Here is a 23515-nt window from a genome sequence, read left to right as displayed (position 1 = left end):
ACTAGTAGGAATTTATTGTTCGACAGCTCAAGACTACAGAGTACAGTCTGCCAGACCTGCTATGACTACAGGCATTCCTGATGCATTTTGTTGTTGTGTTATTTGATTTAAATAGATAAAATATACTAGTACTAATGAGAGATGTGGTTTTAAGTCATCACGTCTAAATCCTGGGTGTATAATTTGACTTGTTTGTAAGTAGTATTAAACAGGATTTATTTGTTTAATTAATAAAAGCTGAAGCATTGATTGTGTTGTGTTTTTTCTCAGGCAGATAGTTGTCCCATACTCTGCCTCCTGCACTAAAGCATTTACCTTTAATGCAAAATGGTCCATCATAGGCCGTTTTGGAGCAGTCACAGGAGTAGCCATTGTATTTCTCGACACATTTACCGCCGTTTGCGCAGTACATCCCATAGCTTGTGCAATGGCCAGAGCAGCCAGGCTTCACACCTGGTGTGACTTTCGCTCTCTCTTCCAGGTCCAGCGTCACCCCGTTCATCCTTAATGAACGAATGCAACCTAGGAAGCCTCGCTGGCCTCCTGCAGCACCTGAGAGGGAATGTAAAACTGTGAGACAACACTGAACAGATTTTATCATTGTTGCTTTACATGAAATATCCTCTTAAGCTTGTGACAACAGCTGAAAATAAGTAACTTCTTTGTAAAGGCAAGGAATTGCCTTGTGCTAATGACAATGAAATCTAACCTTTTGATACCTTACCTTAAGTAAGCATAAATAGTAGGTGTGTCTGCTTTAAACTGATTAGACACGAGAGATTCTAGCCCTCCAGTGTAAGACTTCCGTTTTATTTCAACTTCAAGATTTTTAGAGATAACAGTGGAATAAATGGTCTTGTCTCAGTTGCTAAGGTATAGCCTTACTCTCCATATGATTAGTGATGATGGATGCTAACAATAACGCCACAATATGTTACACAGTGTTACATTTTTCAAAGCCACGATGGGGAAAGAAGGAAAAGATTTAAAACCCCACTTGCAGTTGCAACAGGAAATGTAGATGTTAATTTCCAAGCAAAGTAGGGTATATTGTTTAGTTGCCTGAGTATAGGGTGAAGGATCTAACACTGAAGAGCTACATTTGAAAATCTGGATTGAGATGGCTTTTCTTAGCAGTCAATAAGAATGGTTCCTTTCTCCCCCCGGTAAACACTTGCTGAAAAACATTATTTCAGCTAGGAAAGTCTTATCTGGGGCTGGATTAGAAACAAAAAAACCCTAAAAAGTGCAAGCAAATAACAATGAGTGGCTGTCATCCTTTCTCCTCATCCTCTCATCTCTTTGATTACTCCAGTGCCGCAGGTGTTGAAGAGTCCCTGAGGAGATCTGAGTGCTCATCACCACAGAGCACAGAGGCTGATATTTACCTGAGTGGGAACGAGAACTAAATACAAACCAAAGAGAGGGCTGCTTCAAATCAGCTGCTGGTAACTGGATGATTTGGAGTAAGAGGAGGCAATGCTCGGGCTCTGCCAAGTGCACAGGGCAGAGGGCATACTGGTGTGGTTCCGTTCTATGCAAACTCATATACACTACAGTGATGAAAAAACCCCTAATACATTTAATTCCCTTCCTTTCCCTCCTGGTGACTGTTCCAGTCCCTAGGACATGAAGTCACCGTCCCTCAGGCTCTCTCACTGGCCCAAGGAATAGATATTTATTCTATAGAAAGTGGAACAGAAGGCACTGAAACAATTCTTGTTCAGTATTACTTTCCAGGCTCCAATATTCAGGGTGTTTTTTGGGACACTCCAACTCAAATTGATTCTCTGACTCTGGGTAAGTATTCTTCAAAGTGTGTGCTCCAATCACCAAGTTATATGAAATGGATATGATGATTCAGAAAGAAAGAAAGTCTTGTGCAGATCTGGACATTCAGTTTTTGGTAATAAAGGTACTAAGTATTTCAAAACATTGCTGGTGTTACAGTTAATTCAAAACTACCAGTAAAAATCATCATTATTAACAATTCCCCAAGAACTCAGGCTGGAAAAAAATCCAACTCTTCCTGTGTTCAGTAAAAGACTTGGTATTTCTTTTAAAAGGTTAAGGCTTCCTCTTTTAAACAAACTTCACCTTTCAGCTTATTTTGAAACTGCCTTTTTTTGGGATCAGAGTCAGCAGTAAAGGAGAATCTGAGCTTGTAAATAATGACTGCACATCTGGTGACACATTATACACAGTTTGCAGTGACACTGTACTGTTTATTAAGGCAGTAAAGGCTTTCAACATAATTTTAATTCATTTCTGCTGTTGAACCCTGACTAACATGGGAAAAAAAGAAGAGATAATATCTTTTTTCCTTTCCCCTTCCCTCTTCTCCTGTTAACAGATATCTAGAGAGGTAGGAAAGTACTTCTTTGCTCAACATTTTATGCAGTTCTGATTCCAGTTAATGGCACTTGGCATGTCTGCACTTCACAGCCCTGGGGCTAACAGTCAGAGAAATACCAGTGCTGCTGGAATGCCTGCCCAAAATATAGTGGAGACCAGCAGCTCCAGAAAGCAGCTGGACTAACTTGGTTCCAGGGAGTGCATTTGTGTAACGCTGTGTGATGCTGTCTTACACTGAATAGGCAAACAGCCCATGGGGCCAAAGGGAAAATATCGCGGCGAGAATGGTGAATGCAAAAGCGTAAGCAATGATCAAACCTAAAGAGGCTGAAAGTGCTGCCGAGGCTAGGACGGGCACTGCAGGCACATGCAGTCCTGGCAAGACCTATGCAGAATTTTTCACTTCTGTGGTCAGTGTATGTGTGTGAAAGGGACACTTGGCAAAAAAGGAGTTTGGCACTACTGTCTGCTAAAGGCACTTTAAGCTAGGAGCTACAGGTGGAGAAAGACAAAAATGACAAGTTGCCAGCACAGAATATTTTTCTCTTAGTTGATCTTCTTATTTCTGTAATTATGGACATGCTTGTCTTTTCTCTCCCCCTTCCCTGCCGTGCTGTCATGCAAGCGCTTTAGGAGTGCAACTTCCCACATTAAACTAACTGCTGCTAGCAAGACACAACACAAAGAATGTTCAGCATGTGAGAGCAAAGCCCGGTTACCTGCTCTGCATCTTACCAACATAGAGCTGGCTGTACAACTCCAGTCGCGTGTGTCCTTCTGTTGGTGCTTTCCGGACCTCCAGGGGTAACTGGTCTACCTGCAGGCTGGCCTGTTTGACATTCCTCTCAGCATTGACCCTATGCCACTGGTCATCATTGAGCTGGTTGGGAGATCTAACGACGATTTCTACAGGTCCATTTCCAACATCAAATGAAAATGAAACCTCCGTAGCAGCTGAAACATCAAGCAAAAGGGAACCCATCTTATGTTGTAAAAGTTCACTTATACTTCCTAAACAGAGAGGAGTCATATTTGCTAGAAATATGCACTGCTCAGCCACCTTTCAGAATTTGTAAGCACGTTCAGTTCCTTCTAACCTGAGTGGGAGTTAGAGTATTTCCAACGAAGCCATTGTGAAAAATTTCTACAGCATGTGATGGAAATCAAATCAGTTTGGTTTGTAAAATTTAACCAGAATAAATTATATCCTTGAAGAGGACTTTTTATTTCCACTAATAATTTCAATATTATTGAAAAAACCCTGTTCACCAGCTTTTAGAAGAAAACATCAACAGACCCTGAAATAATCACATTAACTTTTGATTTCTGCAGCTTTCCAGTTTCCATAGTTTTTTTAGGGAAATAATGCATTTTGATAAAAAAGTGGTGCAGAAGAAGTTTACTTTTTTTTTTTTTTGAGGGGCAATTGATATTTACAATGAACTAATAATGCAGTAGTTATGACCTATATGAGATTTTTATGGCTGAAAAAGAAATGGATTCTTAGCAAGCACTGCAGTGCTGTATTGATAGTGGATGATTCAAACCACGTTTAGAAATTTTACAAATGTCCATTAAGCTCTACCAGACATTCCTCCAGGTCAGCCTTGGCAAACTATATAATTGATACTTATTTTTAACAGGGAGTGTGAGTGTGATTAATAATATACAGATGATTTTGTAATGAAGAAATATAATTTTCACTCTCCTACTGATATTTTGATTATAAAACTTGGGGCTGTAAATTATATTATGGTGGCAAAATATCAGATGAAAGCGTTACCAGAAAACAGATTATCAATGATAGCATTCACAAAGGAGGATACCAGACAGAAGTAAAGACAACCAAGAGTCCCATTTAATTTGTTTTTCTTACATATAAAATAATACAGCCACAGTGCCCTTTTAATTCTTCTGAAAAATCTCAGGTGCCCAGTTATGGTCTCAGTGTTCCAGTACAGCTGTGGTTTCTTTTTTGGTTGAATTAATAGAACAGTCTTATAAAAATCTTACTCAGCAAGGCTATTAAATTGCGGTAGAAGCACCACTCTATGATCATTATCACTAACAATACTGATAAATAGCGGGAAATATTTTTGTACATGGCCTAATAAATTTTCACAAACTTATATCAGACTGAATTAAATGCACTGAGAATGTTCTTTCAAACCATATTTATTATACAATTGACACCTTTGATTTTTTCTGCAAAATTGGCTCTTTCTAAAAGAAAAAATTAAAAGCATATTTTATTGCTGTTGTAGTCCCTGTTCTCTGCTCAATAAAATAATTTCATTTCTGGAATGAACTGACTTTCATAAACCATGAATTTAGTCTGTTTGGCCTTTTGCACTTTACAAGACAGAAAATCTGTATGAGCCAAAGCTTGCCATTAAAGAAATAAAGATGTTTCATTTGAATGTTATTATGTCTTATAACTTCAGCAGTTCTGTCAATAAACTCAGGCAAATTAGGAATTAGAGTAAAATCTCTCCAGTACTTAAGCTGTATGTTGTGTTGAAGTCTATTTTCAAGAGTGTATGTGTGTAATTCTTCTTTACTTTTTGCTTTGAAGAACTGCCTCAGATCTCTTCACCGTTAGGCTTGAATTGCTTCTCAAAAGCTGTCTGTCTACAAGGCTGTAAAATGAGAACCCCTTAGCAGACTTTTCATCTTATTCTGAGGCAACTGATGGCACCGTTGATAGTGCTCGTGGGTACCTTCAGTACAACTCCATCCAGGATTTTGAAAACCTCTGCAAGAATGCTTCTTTGTTTGCAAGCTCTTGGTCTTCTGGATGGAAGCATCTCTAATTTGTTTAAGGAATATTATTCTTCCTTTAAAAGAGAAAGTGTAGAGAATTGGCAAATAGAGATATTTCAAGTAGAAGTTCTGTGCCAGCATAGTCTAGCTTTATGCACGGCTTTAAACTGAAATCTGTATCACAGCCTGACAGATTTATAATGAAATTAGTACTTATTGGAGAAAATTGCTCACTCTGACATAAGAGTATCATTTATATAAATTCATATTATATTTTTATATTTAATCTTATAGCCAAGGAAGGAAAAGCATTCCATAAAAATCTTCTCATATAAGGCTGTTTTCTCTGCCTGTACCTGCTGACATGCTGAAAGTTAGAGAAGGCAGTACAGAATCTATGGACTGTACTGATCCACCCCCAAGCAACCTAAAAACATGACTGCCATAAACCAAAGGGGAGGAAACTTATTTGCTAGACTGATGGACTGAAAAAACTTGAACTATGTCAATGAAAAATCTTTGCAGGTGGGCAGAGGCTGCATGACAGCATGTCTCACATGCGAGTTACGTTGCTGGTTCTGACTCTTCATTCTCAGTTTCCATTGGAATGAATTTTTGAGTCTACAGATTAAGTATATTTTCCAACCAAGAGCATCTCTAGGTAAAATGACTGGCATTTGTACATTAACAGAAATGGATGAACATCTGATAACAGGCACGTTAGTCAGAAAAGGAAGACAAAAGAAATTGTAACCCTCTAATAAATGAAACAGAGGATCTGGTGACAACTGACACGGAGAAGGCTGAGGTACTCAACAACTTTTTTGTCTCAATTTTCACTGGCAATTGCTTTTCCCACATCTTGAGTCCCTGAATCTCAAGGCAGGGACTGGGAGAATGAAGTGTTCAAGGTCAGGTTGGACAGGGCTTTGAGCACACCATGCTGCTCCCCCTCCTTTTTCCTCTAACCTAGCTTTACTGCTGAGCTTAGTGTTGTATGGTATGGAGTATCCCTTTGGCAATGGTCAACTGTCCTGCCTGTGTCCCTTTCCAACTTCTTTGCTACCCTCAGGCTACTGACTGGGAGAGAAGTGGGAAACAGAGAAAGCTTTGATGTCATGCAAGCACTGCTCAGCAATAGCCAAAACACTGGTGTGTTATCAACATCAGTTTAGTCACAAATGCAAAACACAGCACCGTATGGGCTGCTGTGGAGAAAGTTAACTCCATCTCAGCCAGACCCATCACAACATCAAATTTGCTCAGAAGTTCAGCGTAACTAGTTATGTAGAGAAGCAGCAATTATTTAGGTTTTTTTTTCCTAAGTATGGTTTACTTTTCAATCTCTCTACATCCACACATACGACCCTTGCATGATGTGACACGACAGTGGTATTATTCTGTTAAACTTTAAAAGGGGACAATTAAAAAATATCTAACATACATGTGCACATGTGACTATTTATTCACAGTAACCAACTGAACCAGATCAGGATTTTTTCAGAAACATGTAGCACCATGCACAGGTACCAGAGATTTCTACTGGTCAGTCACTGTAGCTCATGAGTGAGTTTTCCTAATGATCATTTTATTTTCTATTCTACCAAACACCATAAAACTCAAACCAGTTGTTCTAAGAAAGGAGAATGAGGATCAGACATTGAATAAATGTCTGAAATTGCTTAATTATGGAATAAAAAAAATAAATAAAAGTGGGTTTCAGTTTATTCAGCCAGTACAAGGTTTTGTGATGGAAACTTCATAAAATTGAGCACGAGTGAATTTTTTATGTGCTCCTGCCACATCTATTCATTCAATAAACTGATGCTTGTGGCTTAGTTTACCCTTTCTGTGCCTTGTGCAATTACATATAATTAAATCTGAACACATTTCTTTCATCAATTCAATTTTCTAAGGTCTCAGATCATTGTCAGCCATCTGTTCAGAACATAGAAGTGCAACTTTGGCAAACAAAATGCCCTTCTCACTCTTTGTTCTGTGTTCTTGTTTTTTAGCTCTATTCAGTTCCCACCATTTCCTCATCTTAAATCTATGAGGTATTTGCCCATAAAAAGAAGGGTACACAACTCAGCCACCCTGCAGGAAGACATGGATAGGCTGGAAGAGTGGGCTACCAAGAACTTTATGAAGTTCAACGAAGACAAATGTAAGGTCTTGTACCCAGGAAAACGTAACCCAGGACTCCAGCACAGGCTGGGATCTACCCGGCTGGGGAGCAGCTCTGTGGAAAGGGACCTGGGGATCCTGGTGGACAACAAGTTCAATATGAGTGAACAGTGTGCTGCTGTGGCAAAGAAAGCCAACAGGATGCTGGGTTGTATCAAGAAGGACATCACCAGCGGAGATAAAGAGGTCGTCATCCCAGTGCTTGCCAGGCCACAGCTGGAATACTGTGTTCAGTTTTGGTCCCCGCTATACAAAAGAGATGTGGTCAGGCTGGAGAGTTTCCAGAGAAGGGCCACAAAGATGATCAAAGGATTGGGAAGCCTGCCATATGAGGAAAGGCTAAGAGAACTGGGTTTGTTCAGCCTTGAGAAAAGAAGGCTTAAGGGAGACCTTATCACCATGTTTCAGTATTTAAAGGGTAACTACAAAGAAGATGGAGACTGCCTTTTTACAAGGAGTCACATGGAAAAGACAAGGGGTAATAGGTACAAGTTACTCCTGGGGAGATTCTGATTGGACAGAGAGGAAAATTTTTCACAATGAGAACAATCAGCCCTTGGAATAATCTCCTCAGGGAAGTGGTGGATTTCCTAACACTGGACACTTTTAAGACTTTGTTGGACAGGGTGCTGGGCCATCTTGCCTAGACTGCTTTTGCCAAGAAAGATTGGACCAGATGATCCTTGAGGTCCTTTCAAACCTGGTATTCTATAATTCTGTGACTGCATGGTCTGTGGGGTTCTGCGTTCCTTGGGTCCTTGCTTTCAAGGCTTCCTGGTAGATATGCTTTAGTTAAACACAAGTTCTGAGGCTCAAACTCACGGGAAGTAGTATGCTCTTCTATGTCCTTTGCTATGCAGAAGGTCAGGCTAAATGAGCTGACAGACTTCTCTGGCATTCAAGATCTATGAAAGCTAGGTCTCCCATTTTTCTAGAACTCCTTGTGTTTCAGGTCTTGTTTTTCCTGTTTTCCTAGTTGGATCCTTGTTGATAATTTGCAGGCTAGGATCTCTAGTTATAATGAGCCTGCCAGCAAAGAGACACTGACAGACACGTGGGTGCTCGCAAGATGCTAAGCAGTAGGTGGAGGTTCTCAAGACACATCAGCTGTGAAGAAAAAGGAGGAGGCATTACAACCCTCCTCACAGTCAGTTTTGTATGCCTGTCTCTCTATTTCTTTCCTTCTCTCCCACTATCCTTTCTCTGAAACACATACTTTCATCTCCTCCCTTGTACTTTGTTTCTCTTAATTCCTGTTTTGGGTTTGTGTGGTGGGGTTTTGGTAGTGGGGAAGGGAGCTACAGGGGTGGCTCCTGTGAGAAGCTGCCAGAAGCTTCCCTGGCTCCAAGTTGGACCCATCTCTGGCCAAGGCCAAGGCCATCAGTAATGGTGGTAGCGCTTCTGGGAGAACATATTTAAGAAAGGAAACCTGCATCGAAGAGGGGAGTGAAATGTGAGAGAAGCATCTATGCAGATACCGAGGTCAGTGAAGAAGGAGGGGGAGGAGGTGCGCCGGAGGAGGTTGATGCCCCTGCAGCCCATGGTGAGACGGCAGGCTGTGCCCCTGCAGCCCATGGAGGGGAGTGGGGGAGCAGATGCCCACCTGCAGCCCATGGAGGATGCCACACTGGAGCAGGGGGATGCCCCCCAAGATGGCCGAGACTCCATGGGAAAGTCCACACTGGAGCAGTCTGTGCCTGAAGGACTGCAGCCGGCAGAAAGGACCCACACTGGAGCAGTTCATGGAGGACTGTCTCCCGTGGGAGGGACCCCACGCTGGAGCAGGGGAAGAGTGTGAGGAGTCCTGCCCCTGAGGAGGAAGGAGCGGCAGAGACAATGTGGGATGAACTGACCCCAATCCCCATTCCCCATCCCCCTGTGCTGCTGCCGGGGAGGAGGAGGTAGAGAAAATTGGGAATGGTGTTGAGCCCAGGAAGAAGACAGGGCTGGGGGGAAGTTGCTCTAAGGTTTTGTTTTGCTTCTTAGTATCCTTGTTTTGATTTGATTTGTAGTAAATTAAATTGACTTTGTTTTTTCCCCAAGTTGAGACTGTTTTTTGCCTGTGACCATACGTGATGATTGATCCCTCCCTGTCTTTGCCTCGACCCATGAGCATTTCTTTACATTTTCTCCTCCTCATCCCACCAGGGTGGAGGCGGGAGGAGTGAGCAAGCAGCTTCATGGTGCTTTGTTGCTGGTTGGGCTTAAACAACGATACCTCCTCTGATATATTTTTATACCCTTCAGTGGGATTTATGATGTTTTAGTTGACTTACACCAAAGGGAATAGTACCTAACTTCTTTAGGATCCTTTTGAAATCCCATTTTTTAGAACATAAATGCCTTGTTACAGCTAGAATTGGAGCTCACTTGCTTGGCTGTAAAACAGGATACAACAATAAGCTGTAAACTGTAGACTAAAGCCTGCCAGACAAGTATTTCCCCTCTCTACTTTGCTTGCTTCTTCTGTGAAAACAATAGCTTGAAAATTTTCTCTCTCTGTAAGGGCAACACCTGCCAAACTTCTTGGACAGTTTGTAAATACACCTCTGACGAAGGGCTCACTGACTAAACCAGTAGGCAGAATTCAGTGAAAAGACTGAAAATGAATGAAAATTGAATCAACAGACAGAGATGCTAAACATATCTAGAGCCAGTGGTTTATGTACCTTTATATGGAATCCATCATCAGGGTCAAGATCAAGTCTCATATCTGTAGTCACTGGAATCCTTCCCATTGACTTTAGTAGGCTCTGTCTAGGAAAGAGGACTTTCCAGGATTTGAAAGCAACTACCTTCTCCACCTTTCCTTCTTATACGTAGCTGAGTGTTAAGATAGTTTTACAAAGTCATCTCTAAATTACCTGCCCTGCTGTCCTCATTTGCACAGGGGTGAGACATGGCCATGCCAATGCTGACATTGAAACAGCATTGATGGGTTCTTCCTGGCTGCTGAAAAATGTGGAAAGGGCTACAGATGCTAGCCATATAGGAACACACAACCTGCTTTGAGAAGGCCACTTCTTAAGGGACACAACTGAAAATTAAAGCCACCAAACCAACATCTCAGAGAGACATTGTTGATCCAAGTTGCTTGACTGCAATGCAGGAATTACTGTGTAGCTTGGCTGTCTGTTAATAATCAGGTAGTTGTCAAAAATCATGATCATATTTACAGTAATTGGACTAAGCATCTGGAAGATTTAATCATTTATCTAATTCCCAAATGAAATGGCCATTTAAACTAATGAGCAAAAGCTTCACTCATTTGACCAAATGACACTGCACTTCTATGCCCAAGACTGCAGTGATCCCTGAGCTAAGTGCCAAATGAACTAGCTCTGGAAGCTGCACAGCTGCATCAGCATGATGCTGTGCCAAGAGTAATTAGTTCTAATGAGAGGCTATACTGCACCTAGGATCAAACCCAGCATAGCTGACTGCTGATTTATGTGCACACACTATCTTTCTTAGAATTAGCTCAGGTATCTAACATGGGGGTTCATTGTCCAGACTAGGCACACTCTATATGTGCCTGTAGGTTAACAGGTTAAACAAACAAAAAAATCATGCAACTTTACACTATCTTTGATCTTATGCAGTCATTTATGTAAGTGTCAAGAAGGAAAAAAGGGTGAGTAAAGCTATCACTTTGACTTAACATCATTTAACACCCACTTCTTATGGTATAAATCTATTCACAAGATATAGTAAGTGAGACTCAGTGTCTTTCTGAACCTTCAGAACAAGCTGATATTCTGTATGGAGTAAACAATCCATCGGACAATCACAGAACCATAGCATGGCTTGGGTTGGAAGGGACTTTTAAAGATAATCTAGTCCAAATCCCCTGCCATGGGCAGGGATATCTTTCACTAGATTAAGTTGCTCAAAGCCCCATCCTACCTGACCTTGAACACTTGCAATGATGGGGCATCAACAACTTGTCTGGGCAACCTGGTCCAGTGTCTTACCACCATCTTTGTAACTAATTTCTTCCTTATAACCAACCTAAATCTACCCTCTTTCAGTTTCAAAACATTGCCTCTTGTCCTGTCATTACAAGTGTTCATAAAAAGTCTTTCTCCACCTTTTTTTATAAGCCACTCATATATTGAAAGGCATCAATAAGGTCTCCCTGGAGTCTTCTCTTCTCTAAGCTGAACAATCCCAGCTCGCTCAGCCTTGTGGAAAAATTGCTGGAGGTGACTTATTGATATGTCCCCCTCTTAAGGGAAGGTAAACCTCCAGAGTGGAATGCAGTGGATATATAAAGAAATCTGTTCCATAAGATTTCCCTAAGCAACATAACCTGCAACCTTAGATGTTAGCAACACTGGGGAGCTTGGTATGCTGACTCTGAGAAAGAGCATGGAGCGTGGAGCAGAGTGAGGACACTGCAGCCAGGCTCTGTGATATCACCACAAGGATGGGCAACGGGAACTATTGGAACAAGAATGGAAGGTCCCTGCATTGAATCCACTGAAGCAAGGAGGTGAAACAATGGGGTTCTGTCAACGCTATTGTCTTACTTCTGATTTATATCACAAGTGCCCAGTCCTGGAGTAGTGACATGCTAAATCATGTTCTCTGGGTAAACTTTGCTCATTATAATCTCATTATAATACCAAAACACAACTCCATCCCAAAGGCTACCTGCCTCCAAGGTGTGACCACCCCTCACTGAGCATACGCTCTGAATTTTCTCTAGCATATATCTTTAAAAGTAAAGTGGGGAGATTTTATACCAATTATAATAAAGGTATGTATGACTAGAGTCACTCAAGTTCCACGTAAAAATAGGAAAATAGTATAAAAGGGCTTAAGAGAGGAGGAATGCTAGGGAAGATGCCATCATAGACAAGTTGGGAGGACATTGCTGACTCCTGGGATCAGTGGATGGGCTGAACCTCTCTTCCCCCCCATAGGGACACCTATTGGGTGAGATTCAAACCCTTGGTTATACCAAGTGCTTCCTCGGGAAACTTAGAAATCTCTATAGAGTTCTTCCATAATTTAGCGTGCTTGTAGTCAACTGTATTCTTGGTACTTGCATGTGCTTTGCAGACACTGTATTTATCGCCGGCAATCCAAAAGAATCTGTACTTCTGTTGCATTAATAAACTGTACAGTTCATTAAAATCTAGCCATGATAATTTGTTGAACGTGACCAAACTTCTTAAGTCTGGCCATAACAGTTTGTTGAACACAACTAGATTGAAAGTATATTATGCTATTTGTGCATTGGTAATCATGGTAGTTCAATATATATTGAGTGCGATGGGACTTAGAGTTCTGAATTGGGCATCACTCAGAATCTAAGCCTAGCCACCCCCAGCCCCTCTGATATCTGAGGATAAGCTGGAACACAAGGGAGTTTTTTTTCTGCCAAACTTCTTTACCTTTTAACGCAACAAACCTTTCTTCATAAAAAAGATGTTCCAGCCCTGTGATCACATCTGTGGCCCTCCTATAGACCCACTCTAACAGGTCAATGACTGTCTTGTGCTGAGGACCCCACAGCTTGATGCAGTACTCCAAGTGGAGTCTCACCAGGGTGAGTAGAGGGGGACAATCATCTCCCTTGACCTGCTGGCCACACTTCTTATGCAGCCTAGGATACGATTGGTTTTCTGGGCCACAAGTGCACATCGCCAGCTCATCTCTTATTTTTTGTCCACCAGTACCCCCAAGTCCTCCACTGCAGGGCTGGTCTCAATTCATCACCCAGTTTGTAGTGATACCGGGGACTGCCCCACCCAGGTGCAGGATGTTGCACCTGGCCTTGTTGAACTTCATGAGGTTCCCATTGGCCCACTCCTCCAGCCTGTTCAGGTCCCTCTGAATGGCATCCCTTCCCTCAAGCTATCAGCTGCACCACTCAGCTTGGTGTCATCTACAAACTTGCTGAGGGTGCACTCAATCCCGCTGTATATGTCACTGATGAAGATGTGGCTGAAGAGCTGCCTGGCGGAAAATGACCTGGGGGTATTGGTCAATAGCCAGCTGATAATGAGACAGCAGCATGCCCAGGTGACCAAGAAGGCCAATAGTATCTTGGGTTGTATCAGAAATAGCGTGGCCAGCAGGACTAGGGAAGAGATCATCCCACTGTGCTCAGCACTGGTGAGGCTGCACCTCGAATACTGTGTTCAGTTTTGGGCCCCTCGCTAAAAAAAAGACATTGAGGTGCTGGAGCGTGTCCAGAGAAGGGCAACAAAGCTGGTGAAGGACCTGGAGCAGAAGTCTCATGAGGAGCGGCTGAGGGAACTGGGGCTGTTTAGCTTGGAGAAAAGGAGGCTGAGGGGAGACATTATCGCTCTCTACAACTACCTGAAAGGAGGCTGTAGCGAGGTGAGGGTCAGTTTCTTTTCCCAAGTAACAAGCAAAAGGACAAGAGGAAATGGCCTCAAGCTGTGCCAGGAGAGGTCTAGATTGGATATTAGGAAAAGTTTCTTTACCAAAAGGGTTGTCAAGCTTTGGAACAGGCTGCCCAGGGAAGCGGTTGAGTCACCATCCCTGGGGGTATTTACAAGATGTGTAGATGTGGTACTTAGGGACATGGTTTAGTGGTGAACTTGGCAGTTTTTAGTTAATGGTTGGACTTGATGATTTTAAAGGTATTTGCCAACCTAAATGATTCTATGATTCTATGATATTAAATAGTAATGGTCCCAGCACAGACCCTTGAGGGACACCACTTATTAGTGGTTTCCACTTGGACATGGAACCACTGACTGTAACTCTTTGGATGTGGCCATCCAGCCAGTTCCTTATCTATCTATGAGTCCATCCATCAAACCCATATCTCTCCAATTTAGTGGCAAGAATGTTGTGAAGGACCATATTAAATGCCTTACAGAAATCCAGATGACACCAGGAGCTCTTCCCTTGTCCACTGATGCAGACACTCCATTGTAGGCCGCTAGATTAGTCAGGCACAATTTTCCATTGGCGAAGCCATGTTGGCTGTCTCTAATCACCTCCCTGTCATGCATATACCTTGACATAGCTTCCAGGAGGATCTGTTCTATGATCTTACCAGGCACAGAGGAGGCTGATGGGTCAGTAGTTCCCAGGGTCCTCCTTTCTACCCTTTTTAAAAATGGGTGTGATGTTTCTCCCTTTTTCCAGTCACTGGAGACTTCACCTGAGTGTCAGGACATTTCAAATATGATGGAGAGTGGCTTGGCAACTACATCAGCCAATTCTCTCAAGACCCTGGGATGCATCTTGTCAGGTCCCATGGACTTAGGTATGTTTAGGCTCCTCACGTGATCTTGAACCTGAGTTAGGTTACAATGGGAGGCACTTTGTTCCCCCCTTGACGTTCAGGCACTTGAGATATGTAGGAAGAGAGATTACCATATCTATTTATAAAATATTACTTCCTTGTGAAAAAGGAAGTACAGTGACTGCTATTAGTATTAACATTTCGATGATATAACTGTAAAGTTAGTTTTTAAATATGAGTGATTTCAGACATTCTGTAACAGTATTACTGATTTCTGCTGAGTGAAATTCTTGTTGCTTGGAGAAAATATTTTTAAAGAAATTTTACCTTCAGTTGTAGGAAGAATAGAAACATGTATAGAAAGGAGAAGAGAAATTAACTTCTCAATGTAAGGTAAAGGAATGAAAATATGTATAACTGAATGACTTTAACCTTTAGAGGTTTGGAAAAAACTGATACCATAATATTTAGAAAATATACAAATAGAAATCCAAGGGTGGTTTTATTGCAACGATTAATGAAACTAATTTATCCGGAATAGGACTTATGGTGAATAGGACTTACTAAATTCCTCTTCACATTTATCAGGAATACAGAAGTCTTCAGAATGTCTGAAGCTTCTTATGACCTTTTCAGTGTGTTTTTATATAATGTTTTCATTTTGTAATTTTCAAAGTATCCTGCAGACCAAAAAAACCAAATCAGAATGAATAATAAAGAAAAAGGCTTTGTCAAATGCAGAAAAGTGCATCCTCTGAAGTGCCTATCCTTCTCATATTTTTGATCCTCCTTTTCTCCACCATTTAGTCTGCAGCCTGAAGGCACTTGATTCAGTCTTTGCTGTGTGCAGTATCTACATCTGGTTGCTGCAAGCTTGCAGTGACATTTCTTTGCGAATGGACAGTGAATTAGATCTACTGAGAGACGTCCTGATTCAGCAAGAGCTGCTGTTTTCTTATGCATCTGACTATGCTGACACATTGTAAGACAAGACTGCACACAAATAAATTATTTTGCTGTATGTGAATTTAATACATTATTGTCCTGCTTCCATGATATTTTCACATATTCCTTCTACTAAGGTTTACAACTGGACCAGTAATTTCAACAACTGGACAAATAAAAAGTCCTAGCTTTCTGTTTACAGGAACCAAGCATCTTTGGATTAATGGCAATTACGTATATTAAAATCCTTATTTCATAATTTTATTTTAGGACTGTTCAAGTATATTTTCATATATCTGGCTGCCTGACTGAATAGCTAGCTGTTTTCTTGTTCCTTCATTGACTGTGTTGGATTAGACCCCTCTACTATAATAATCTTCACCTATTGTCTCCATGCTGAGCCCTTGAAATTCGTTATCCTCACCTGTGGTTTTAATCTTGGATACTCAATACATACCAGCTGGCTCAGAAGTACTGTAGTACATTGCAGCATAGTCCTGGGAAATTCTGGGACTCCCATACTCTGGGATTCCCAGAGTACTAGGAAATACCAGGGAGAGGAGATGACAGAAAAAAGTTGTGGAAAAGGTAAGTGAAGAGAAGGAAGGTGGAAGCTGGAAGGTAAGAAAGATAGTAACTATCCCTGGGGTAAATCTGGGCTCCAACACTCTTCAAATCTTCACTAATCATCTAGATGATGACAAGGCAGAGTGTACCCTCAGGAGGTTCACAGATGTCACAAAACTGGGAAGTCCATGATGCTATCCAGAGGGACCTCAACAGGCTGGAGAAATGGACTGTCAGGTACCTCATGAAGTTCAGCAAGGGGAAATGCAAAGTCCTGCACCTGGCGGGGAAAACTCCCATGCAGCAGTACATGCTGGGGGTCACCCAGCTGGCAAGTAGCTTTGCAGAAAAGGCCCTGGGGGTCCTGGTGGCTACCAAGTTGAACATGAGCCAGCAGTGTGACCTGGTGGCAAAGAATGCAAATGGTATCCTGGGCTGCATTAGCAGGATTGTTGTTGAAGGAAGTGATCCCTCCCCTCTACTCAGCACTCCACACCTGGAGTACTGTGTCCAGTTCTGGGCTCCCCAGTACAAGAGAGACATGGGCATACTGAAGAGTGTCCACTGAAGAGCCACGAAGATGATGAAGGGACTGGAGCACCTCACACATGAGGAAAGGCTGAGAGAGCTGGGACTGTTGCCTGGAGAAGAGAAGGCTCAAGGGGATCTCATCAATGTCTATAATACCTGAAGGGAGGGTGCAAAGAGGACGGAGCCAGGCTCCATGCCAGTGGTGCCCAGTGACAGGACCAGAGGCAATGGGCACAAACTGAAACACAGGAGGTTCCCTCTGAACATCAGGAAACAATTTCAGTGTGAGGGTGACAGCTCTCTGTGGGGTCTAGTTGAAGGCCACTGTAATTTTCTTCATCAGCTTCAGTGAAAAAGAATGCTGATGGACTGTAGGACTATTAGTTTGCTGATGATAATCCATTTGTTGTCTGTTTCCCTTGCTTAACCTCTAATGCTGAATACATGCCTCTCTGAATGGAATTGGAACGTAACAGTGAGCTGGTTTGCTGAAGCTCATGCTAGATAAGACTGCAGTGATAGTAGCAGGTAGAAGGAAGAAATTAAAAAGTGTATTCATTACCAGCAGTGTATCAGTCACAGTAAATATGTGTTTCTGGAGCATGGCACCGAGATGGTTGTCATCTGTATTCATATGGCTAGGGGATTCTAACAGTGTCTCCTAAACAAGGTTTTGCTAGTGTAATCTATATTTCTGGCAGCTAAGATTTTCCTGCATAATTCAGTTCCAAGAAGTAAATCACAAAGTCCTACATTTTCTGTTTTTCTCCAGTGCATGATTAGTCTCTTGGATTGCATTAGGAAAGTCAAAGAAATCAGAGTTTGCTACAAGTAAACATATAAAGAAATAAAAAAATTACACGTTATTATTCTGTTAGTCTGTGGGGTAGTCTACAGCATCAAGCTTAATTTTGTTGTGCACATGACACTTGCACCAATACCCCTACCTATCTACATATTCTGAAACATTTGCAGGTGTATTTCAGTGCTTCCTTATTGCTGTTTTACATGAGTTCAGCTAGCAACACTATTCCCCCTCCTTTCCTTTTTCCAGTATTTAAGGGAATAATAGTCTGGGATACTACTGTGTGAAGTAGTTTCCTCAAGTGCACATTTACAGGTGCACTGTTTCAACAATACTAGTATTAAAAGTAGGCTATTCACTACCATAGTCTGCTCTGAAAAGGTTAAGAAGTTGCATATAGAAAGAGGCATATCTGTTAGATGCAGCACTGCTCAGTTACATCTTGTTTCTGGTAGAGAGTGATTATGTCAGTGAGCCATTGTGTTTCCATGCACACACAAGATTAGATTACTCCTTTGGAGCAGAAGCTGGAGCAGAGAACAGTGCAGACTTATAATCCTTCCCTGAGTTTTCCCTAGGGTGGTCCAACCTGCTGTCTGAATGCAGCTGAGGGGGAACTTTTAACTGCTGGAAACCTGTCTTGACCTTTTCCAAAGCACATAAGCTTCCTGCAACTGGCTAAATTCTCTCCAGGTGCAAGGTAGTAAAAAAAAAATGGCCCTGGCTTCTCTCACCTTGTGGACTGACACCAATTCTCTTTCTACTGGCAGACAACCACTTACACATGTAATTCACAATATTTTGGAAAGGCGTAACTATACTGGAGCTCAATATGAAGGGAAATCAGAACTGAATACAGCACCTTCCTTGTCATTAGTAAGCATCTGTGTGAGGACAAAGATAAGGAGGCATTTGATTTCAGTAATAACTAAGAATCAGTTATTTTTATTTCACTTTAAAATAAACTCAACTATCAACAATCAAACAGAAATATCAGTCTTCCTACACAGTAGATTAGATTGCTTTGGGGAATAAAATTATTTCATTTAAATGAAAGTATCAAATTGTCTCATGCAAGATCATGCAAAGGCCAAATATGCCCTAAGAAGATAATTATTTATTATCATTAATTACTTCAGTTATGCTAATTGCACTCCAGATGTCTTGTAGATAAGCACTTGGAAACAACTCTCATATTTTTACAATTATATTGCAGTTGATGCAGCAATTTTCAGCCATGGACATTAAGAATGAAAAATAACATTATCAGTCCTGCATAAACAGGGAATCAAAGCAGATATGTGAAAGGACTTGTTTAAGGTCAAACATCAGATGGTTAGAGCAGGGCTTGAAAAAATACCTACTTGCTTTACTTCTAAGGCAATAAATGCCATTTCAGATAGACAACATTAACTCCCATCCAGCCAGCCCTCTTGCAATAAGTACTTAGCTGCCTGGAAGGAAGGAAGGAACAGTGACTCAGTTGAAGGACTTGTTGATTCATCTCATGAGAGTTACTAAAGCTTAAAAAAATACAGCAGCAATATCTTCTGGTCTCTTTTGTGAGAGATGATTCACACAAAGGGAACCGTAGTCAGTGCACTGAGTGGAAAAGGAGAGGAGGCGTATGCTTTCCTGTCTGTAGTGGGTTATAATATACTTCATTACATCCTTTTAACTGCAACACTTTATCATGAACCTGAATTGGTCCCATGCAACAGAAGTCACCACAACAAGGGGGAAGCACAGATGTCAAACCAGAGCTCTCCCATGCAGCATTTACAGGGTTTTCTGTAACTGCTAGTTATTTTTTGTTGGATGAAAGGCAAAATAAAAGTGGGTGCTAATGTTCTGAAATCAGGTTATGTCTGAGCATGGTAAAGTATCAGAGAGATTTTTGAGAGGAGAAGCGGCTTTTCCTCTGAAAAATTGCTATGAAATTGGCACGGTTCTAAAAATGCTGAGCAATGGGTCTGAGTGCTTACAAGCAGATGCAAAGGATATCAACCCCCCTCTCAGATATTTCACTTTTGAATGTCATAAAAATCAGCCAAAATTGTAAATTGTGCATCATACTAAAAGTAGTAAGAGCCTGGTGTAGGCCTGAAAAGTAGACATCAAGACTGTCACTCTTCTGTGCTGTGATTTTGAGAAAGCACGTTGCCTGTGTGCTTTTCTTCCTCTTCTGTGTTGTTTTTCTTATTCTGTAATTTGTGTATTAGCTGTAGGTTCTTCTGTAGACTGTTGTTTAGGTATTTAGATCTAAAAGGTATTTAGATGCCTGGGTGGTAGCTACCAAAAAACTTCTACGTCTGGCCAGGTGCTCATGACAATATGAATTTATTGATTTTTTTTTTTTGCCTAGCCATGTAAGTTTTTGTCATTTGTAGTGGCTGTTTTATAAGCAATTTTTCATGGCTGCTATTTCTTTCTCTGTGGCTGCCCAGGGGTCACCATCAGAGTAGAAAACCTGTTGCACTATGTGCCGTACTAACACAATAAAAAAAGGCCATCCAAAAATTACTCAAGTTTACTTTTAGTGTAGTAACTCTGTATATGAAAAGGGTGTGTGTAAGGGGGCAGGGTAAACAGACCCAACTAACTGTGGCTCCCTTTTATCAAAAGCTTTAGACAAAGATTTTCCTCCCTGATGTCTATACTTGTGATAATTTATGGTTGCCAACATGCAGGGTAGACGCCCCCAAAATGGAAGATGATATCTTCAGTATTGTTTACTTTTTTATTCTGCAGCAGGAAAAAATATCGACAAAAAATACAAAGCAGGAGTATCATGGAGTGGTACAGGAGAGTGGGAGACAAGAACTGACACATTGGAGGTAAAAATATGTGCTCTGACTTCATGGTAAAGAAAGTAGAAATGTAGAGGTAGAAAACTCCTGTAACACACTGGCAGAGGATGAAGGACACAGCCACATGCTACATGCTCATTTTTGACTGGTCTGTGAGTGAGGGACCTGCCTCTTTTTCTTAACTACTTTGCTTCACTGTATACATGGTCTCACGAAATGTAAAGCCAACAGGAGACCCATTCCTATTTCCTTCTGCAACAGTGGAAAACATAAAAGGGTGAGTGAAAGGATTTATGACTGTATAAAACATTTGTTGTTAAGAATTCATACTAATAGAGAGCTGTCTGCAGTGCACGAGTAGAGACAAAATGCACGACAGCGATCCAAGCTATATTTTAAAAACAAAGTCAAGAGGATATAAAAGGCCTAAATTACGCAAGATAGTGAAATGACAGTCTTGTGATAGTAACTGCCTTCATGCTCTTCTTAAAAAAATAGATTCACTCTTTTATGAACTTTTAAACCAAATTTTACATGAATGTTTTTTCTTTTCTTTTAAAATGTAAGAAATTATACATGTGTGCAAGATTTCTGAATTAAAATTCAGTAGAAGAAACATTCTTTTTGCCTGTCCTCAGAGCAACTGTAGCAAGGCAAGGTAGAGAGACTGAATCGAGAATGACATAAAAATTAATTAATTTTCATTGTGATTTAAATTGGAATTTTTTAAACTAGCATTTAAACCATGACAAAATGTTGCAAAGTGTTAGGAAAATCCATGGCCAGAACTTTATAGGAACATTTAGCATCTATTACATTATAATGTTCTCACAAACATTTAAAGAGAAAAAAAAATATATTTACTTGAATCAATCTATTGACATAATTTGGATTAAGTGTGTGCATAAATATTTGAAGCATCATGGATACAATTTTATTATTATTAAAAACACCTCCTCTTTGATAATATTTAGTCACAGAAAATCTTTTTCTGCTTTAAAACTAGGATTAAATAGCAGAGTTGTGTGGGTGACAGTATAGTGGGTGTCTGATGTAGACCACCTGACTAGGAAGAAAAAGTGGATGAGACGTTCTAGAGACAGCTAGAAGTAGCCTCATGTTCACAGGCCCTGGTCCTCATGTGGGTCTTCTTCTATGGGACCCGATAGGATCCATCCAAAAGTACTGAGGGAACTGACCAAGCCGCTTTCCATCATCTACCAGCGATCTCGGTCAACAGGGGAGGTCCCAGAGGACTGGAGGCTTGCCAATGTGATGCCCATTTACAAGAAGGGTCAGAGGGAGGATCCGGGGAACTACAGGCCTGTCAGCCTGACATCAGTACCCGGGAAGATTATGGAATGGTTTGTCCTGAGAGAACTCACATGGCAAGTCCAGGATAAGAAGGGGATCAGGCCCAGTCAGCATGGGTTTACGAAAGGCAGGTCCTGCTTGACCAACCTGATCTCCTTCTATGACCAGGTGACCCAACTAGTGGATGAGGGAAAGGCTGGAATGGATGTTATCTAAAGTGAACGTTATCTACCTGGACTTCAGCAAGGCCTTTGACACTGTCTTTCATGGCATAGTCCTTGAGAAGCTGGTGTCTCATGGCTTGGACAAGTGTACTCTTCGCTGGCTGAAAAACTGGCTGGATGGACGAGCCCAGAGGGTTGTGGTGAATGGGATGAAATTCAGTTGGCAGCGGGTCACTAGTGGTGTTCCCCAGGGCTCGGTGTTGGGCCCCATTCTGTTTAGTACTTTTATCAATGATTTGGATGAGGGGATTGAGTGCACCCTCAGCAAGTTTGCAGACGACACCAAGTTGGGAGGCGGGGTCGATCTGCTGGAGGGTAGGATGGCTCTACAGCAAGATCTGGACAGGCTGGATCGATGGGCAGAGGCCAATTGTATGAAGTTCAACAAGGCCAAGTGCCGGGTCCTGGACTTCGGTCACAGCAACCCCATGCCCCGCTACAGGCTTGGGGAAGAGTGGCTGGAAAGCTGCCCAGTAGAGAAAGACCTGGGGGTGCTGGTTGACAGCCGGCTGAATGTGAGCCAGCAGTGTGCCCAGGTTGCCAAGAAGGCCAACGGCATCCTGGCCTGTATCAGAAATAGTGTGGCCAGCAGGAGCAGGGAGGTGATTGTTCCCCTGTACTCGGCACTGGTGAGGCCGCACCTCAAGTACTGTGTTCAGTTTCGGGCTCCTCACTACAGGAAAGACATTGAGGTGCTGGAGCGTGTCCAGAGAAGGGCAGCCAAGTTGGTGAGGGGCCTGGAGCACAAGTCTTATGAGGAGTGGCTGAGGGAGCTGGGGTTGTTTAGCCTGAAGAAAAGGAGGCTGAGGGGAGACATTATCGCTCTCTAAAACTACCTGAAAGGAGTGTAGTGAGGTGGGTGTTGGTCTCTTCTGTCAGGTGGCTGGAGATAGGATGAGAGGAACTGGCCTCAAGTTGCGGCAAGGGAGATTTAGGTTAGATATTAGGAAAAATTTCTTTACTGAGAGCGTTGTCACACATTGGAATAGGCTGCCCAGGGAAGTGGTTGAGCCACCATCCCTGGAGGTATTCAAAAAAGTGCGTAAACAAGGCATTTCAGCACATGGTTTAGTGGGCATGTATGATGGTCAGACTCGATGATCTTGAAGGGCTTTTCCAACCTAAATGATTCTATGATTCAACCACCCCAATATCTGTTGGAGGGACAACACAGCAGAGCATAAGTAAGGATCCTGGAAAGCATCGATGACAACGTCCTGATGCAAGTGAAACAGAAGCCAATGAGGAGAGATGCTCTGCTGGACCTTACACTCACAAAAAAGGAGGGGCTTGCTGGGGATGTGAAGGTTGAAGACAGCACCAGCTGGAGTGATCATGAGATGGTGGAGTTCAGCATCCTGAGAGGAGAAAGCAGGGCAAGAAGAAGACAGGCTTCTGCAAGTACCTAAGTGCTACCTAAGTAGCAAAAAGATGACTAGGGGAAATGTGGACCCACTGCTGAATGAGGCAGGGGCCTGGGTGGCACAGGACATTGAAAAGACTGAGGTCATGAACACTGCCTTTGCCTCAGTCTTCACTAGCAAGACCAGCCTTCAGGAGTCCCAGGCCACAGAGATCAGGGACAAAGTCAGGAGCAGGAGGGTTGGACCAGATAACATCCAGAGGTTCCCTCCATACTCAACCATATTGTGATTGTGTGATTGCATCATTGCAGAGACTGCATAGGCTATTTCCTTACTGAAAGAGCCGTTGAGATTCATTTTAGTCCCATGGGCAGGATGTTTTAAAAATCATACACTTGTCCTTTGCTGAGATGAGC

At 42.0% G+C, this 23515-nt stretch overlaps 1 protein-coding gene across 4 annotated transcripts in view; it reads right to left on the bottom strand.

Moving 5' to 3' along the window:
- CNTNAP2 (contactin associated protein 2) overlaps window positions 1–23515 on the bottom strand; it is a 1223788-nt gene that overhangs the window by 96229 nt on the left and 1104044 nt on the right. For all 4 annotated transcript variants that reach the window (XM_049816392.1, XM_049816394.1, XM_049816395.1 and 1 more), the window contains exons 17-18: window positions 3091–3309; window positions 316–552 (exon numbers count right to left, since the gene is read on the bottom strand). In XM_049816392.1, the coding sequence (XP_049672349.1) occupies window positions 316–552; window positions 3091–3309 (456 nt within the window). The remainder of the gene's footprint in view (window positions 1–315; window positions 553–3090; window positions 3310–23515) is intronic.

This window comes from Accipiter gentilis, chromosome 14, assembly GCF_929443795.1.
Source record: "Accipiter gentilis chromosome 14, bAccGen1.1, whole genome shotgun sequence".
Classification (NCBI taxonomy): Eukaryota; Metazoa; Chordata; class Aves; order Accipitriformes; family Accipitridae; genus Astur; species Astur gentilis.
This window is presented reverse-complemented; position numbering and strand designations above follow the sequence as displayed.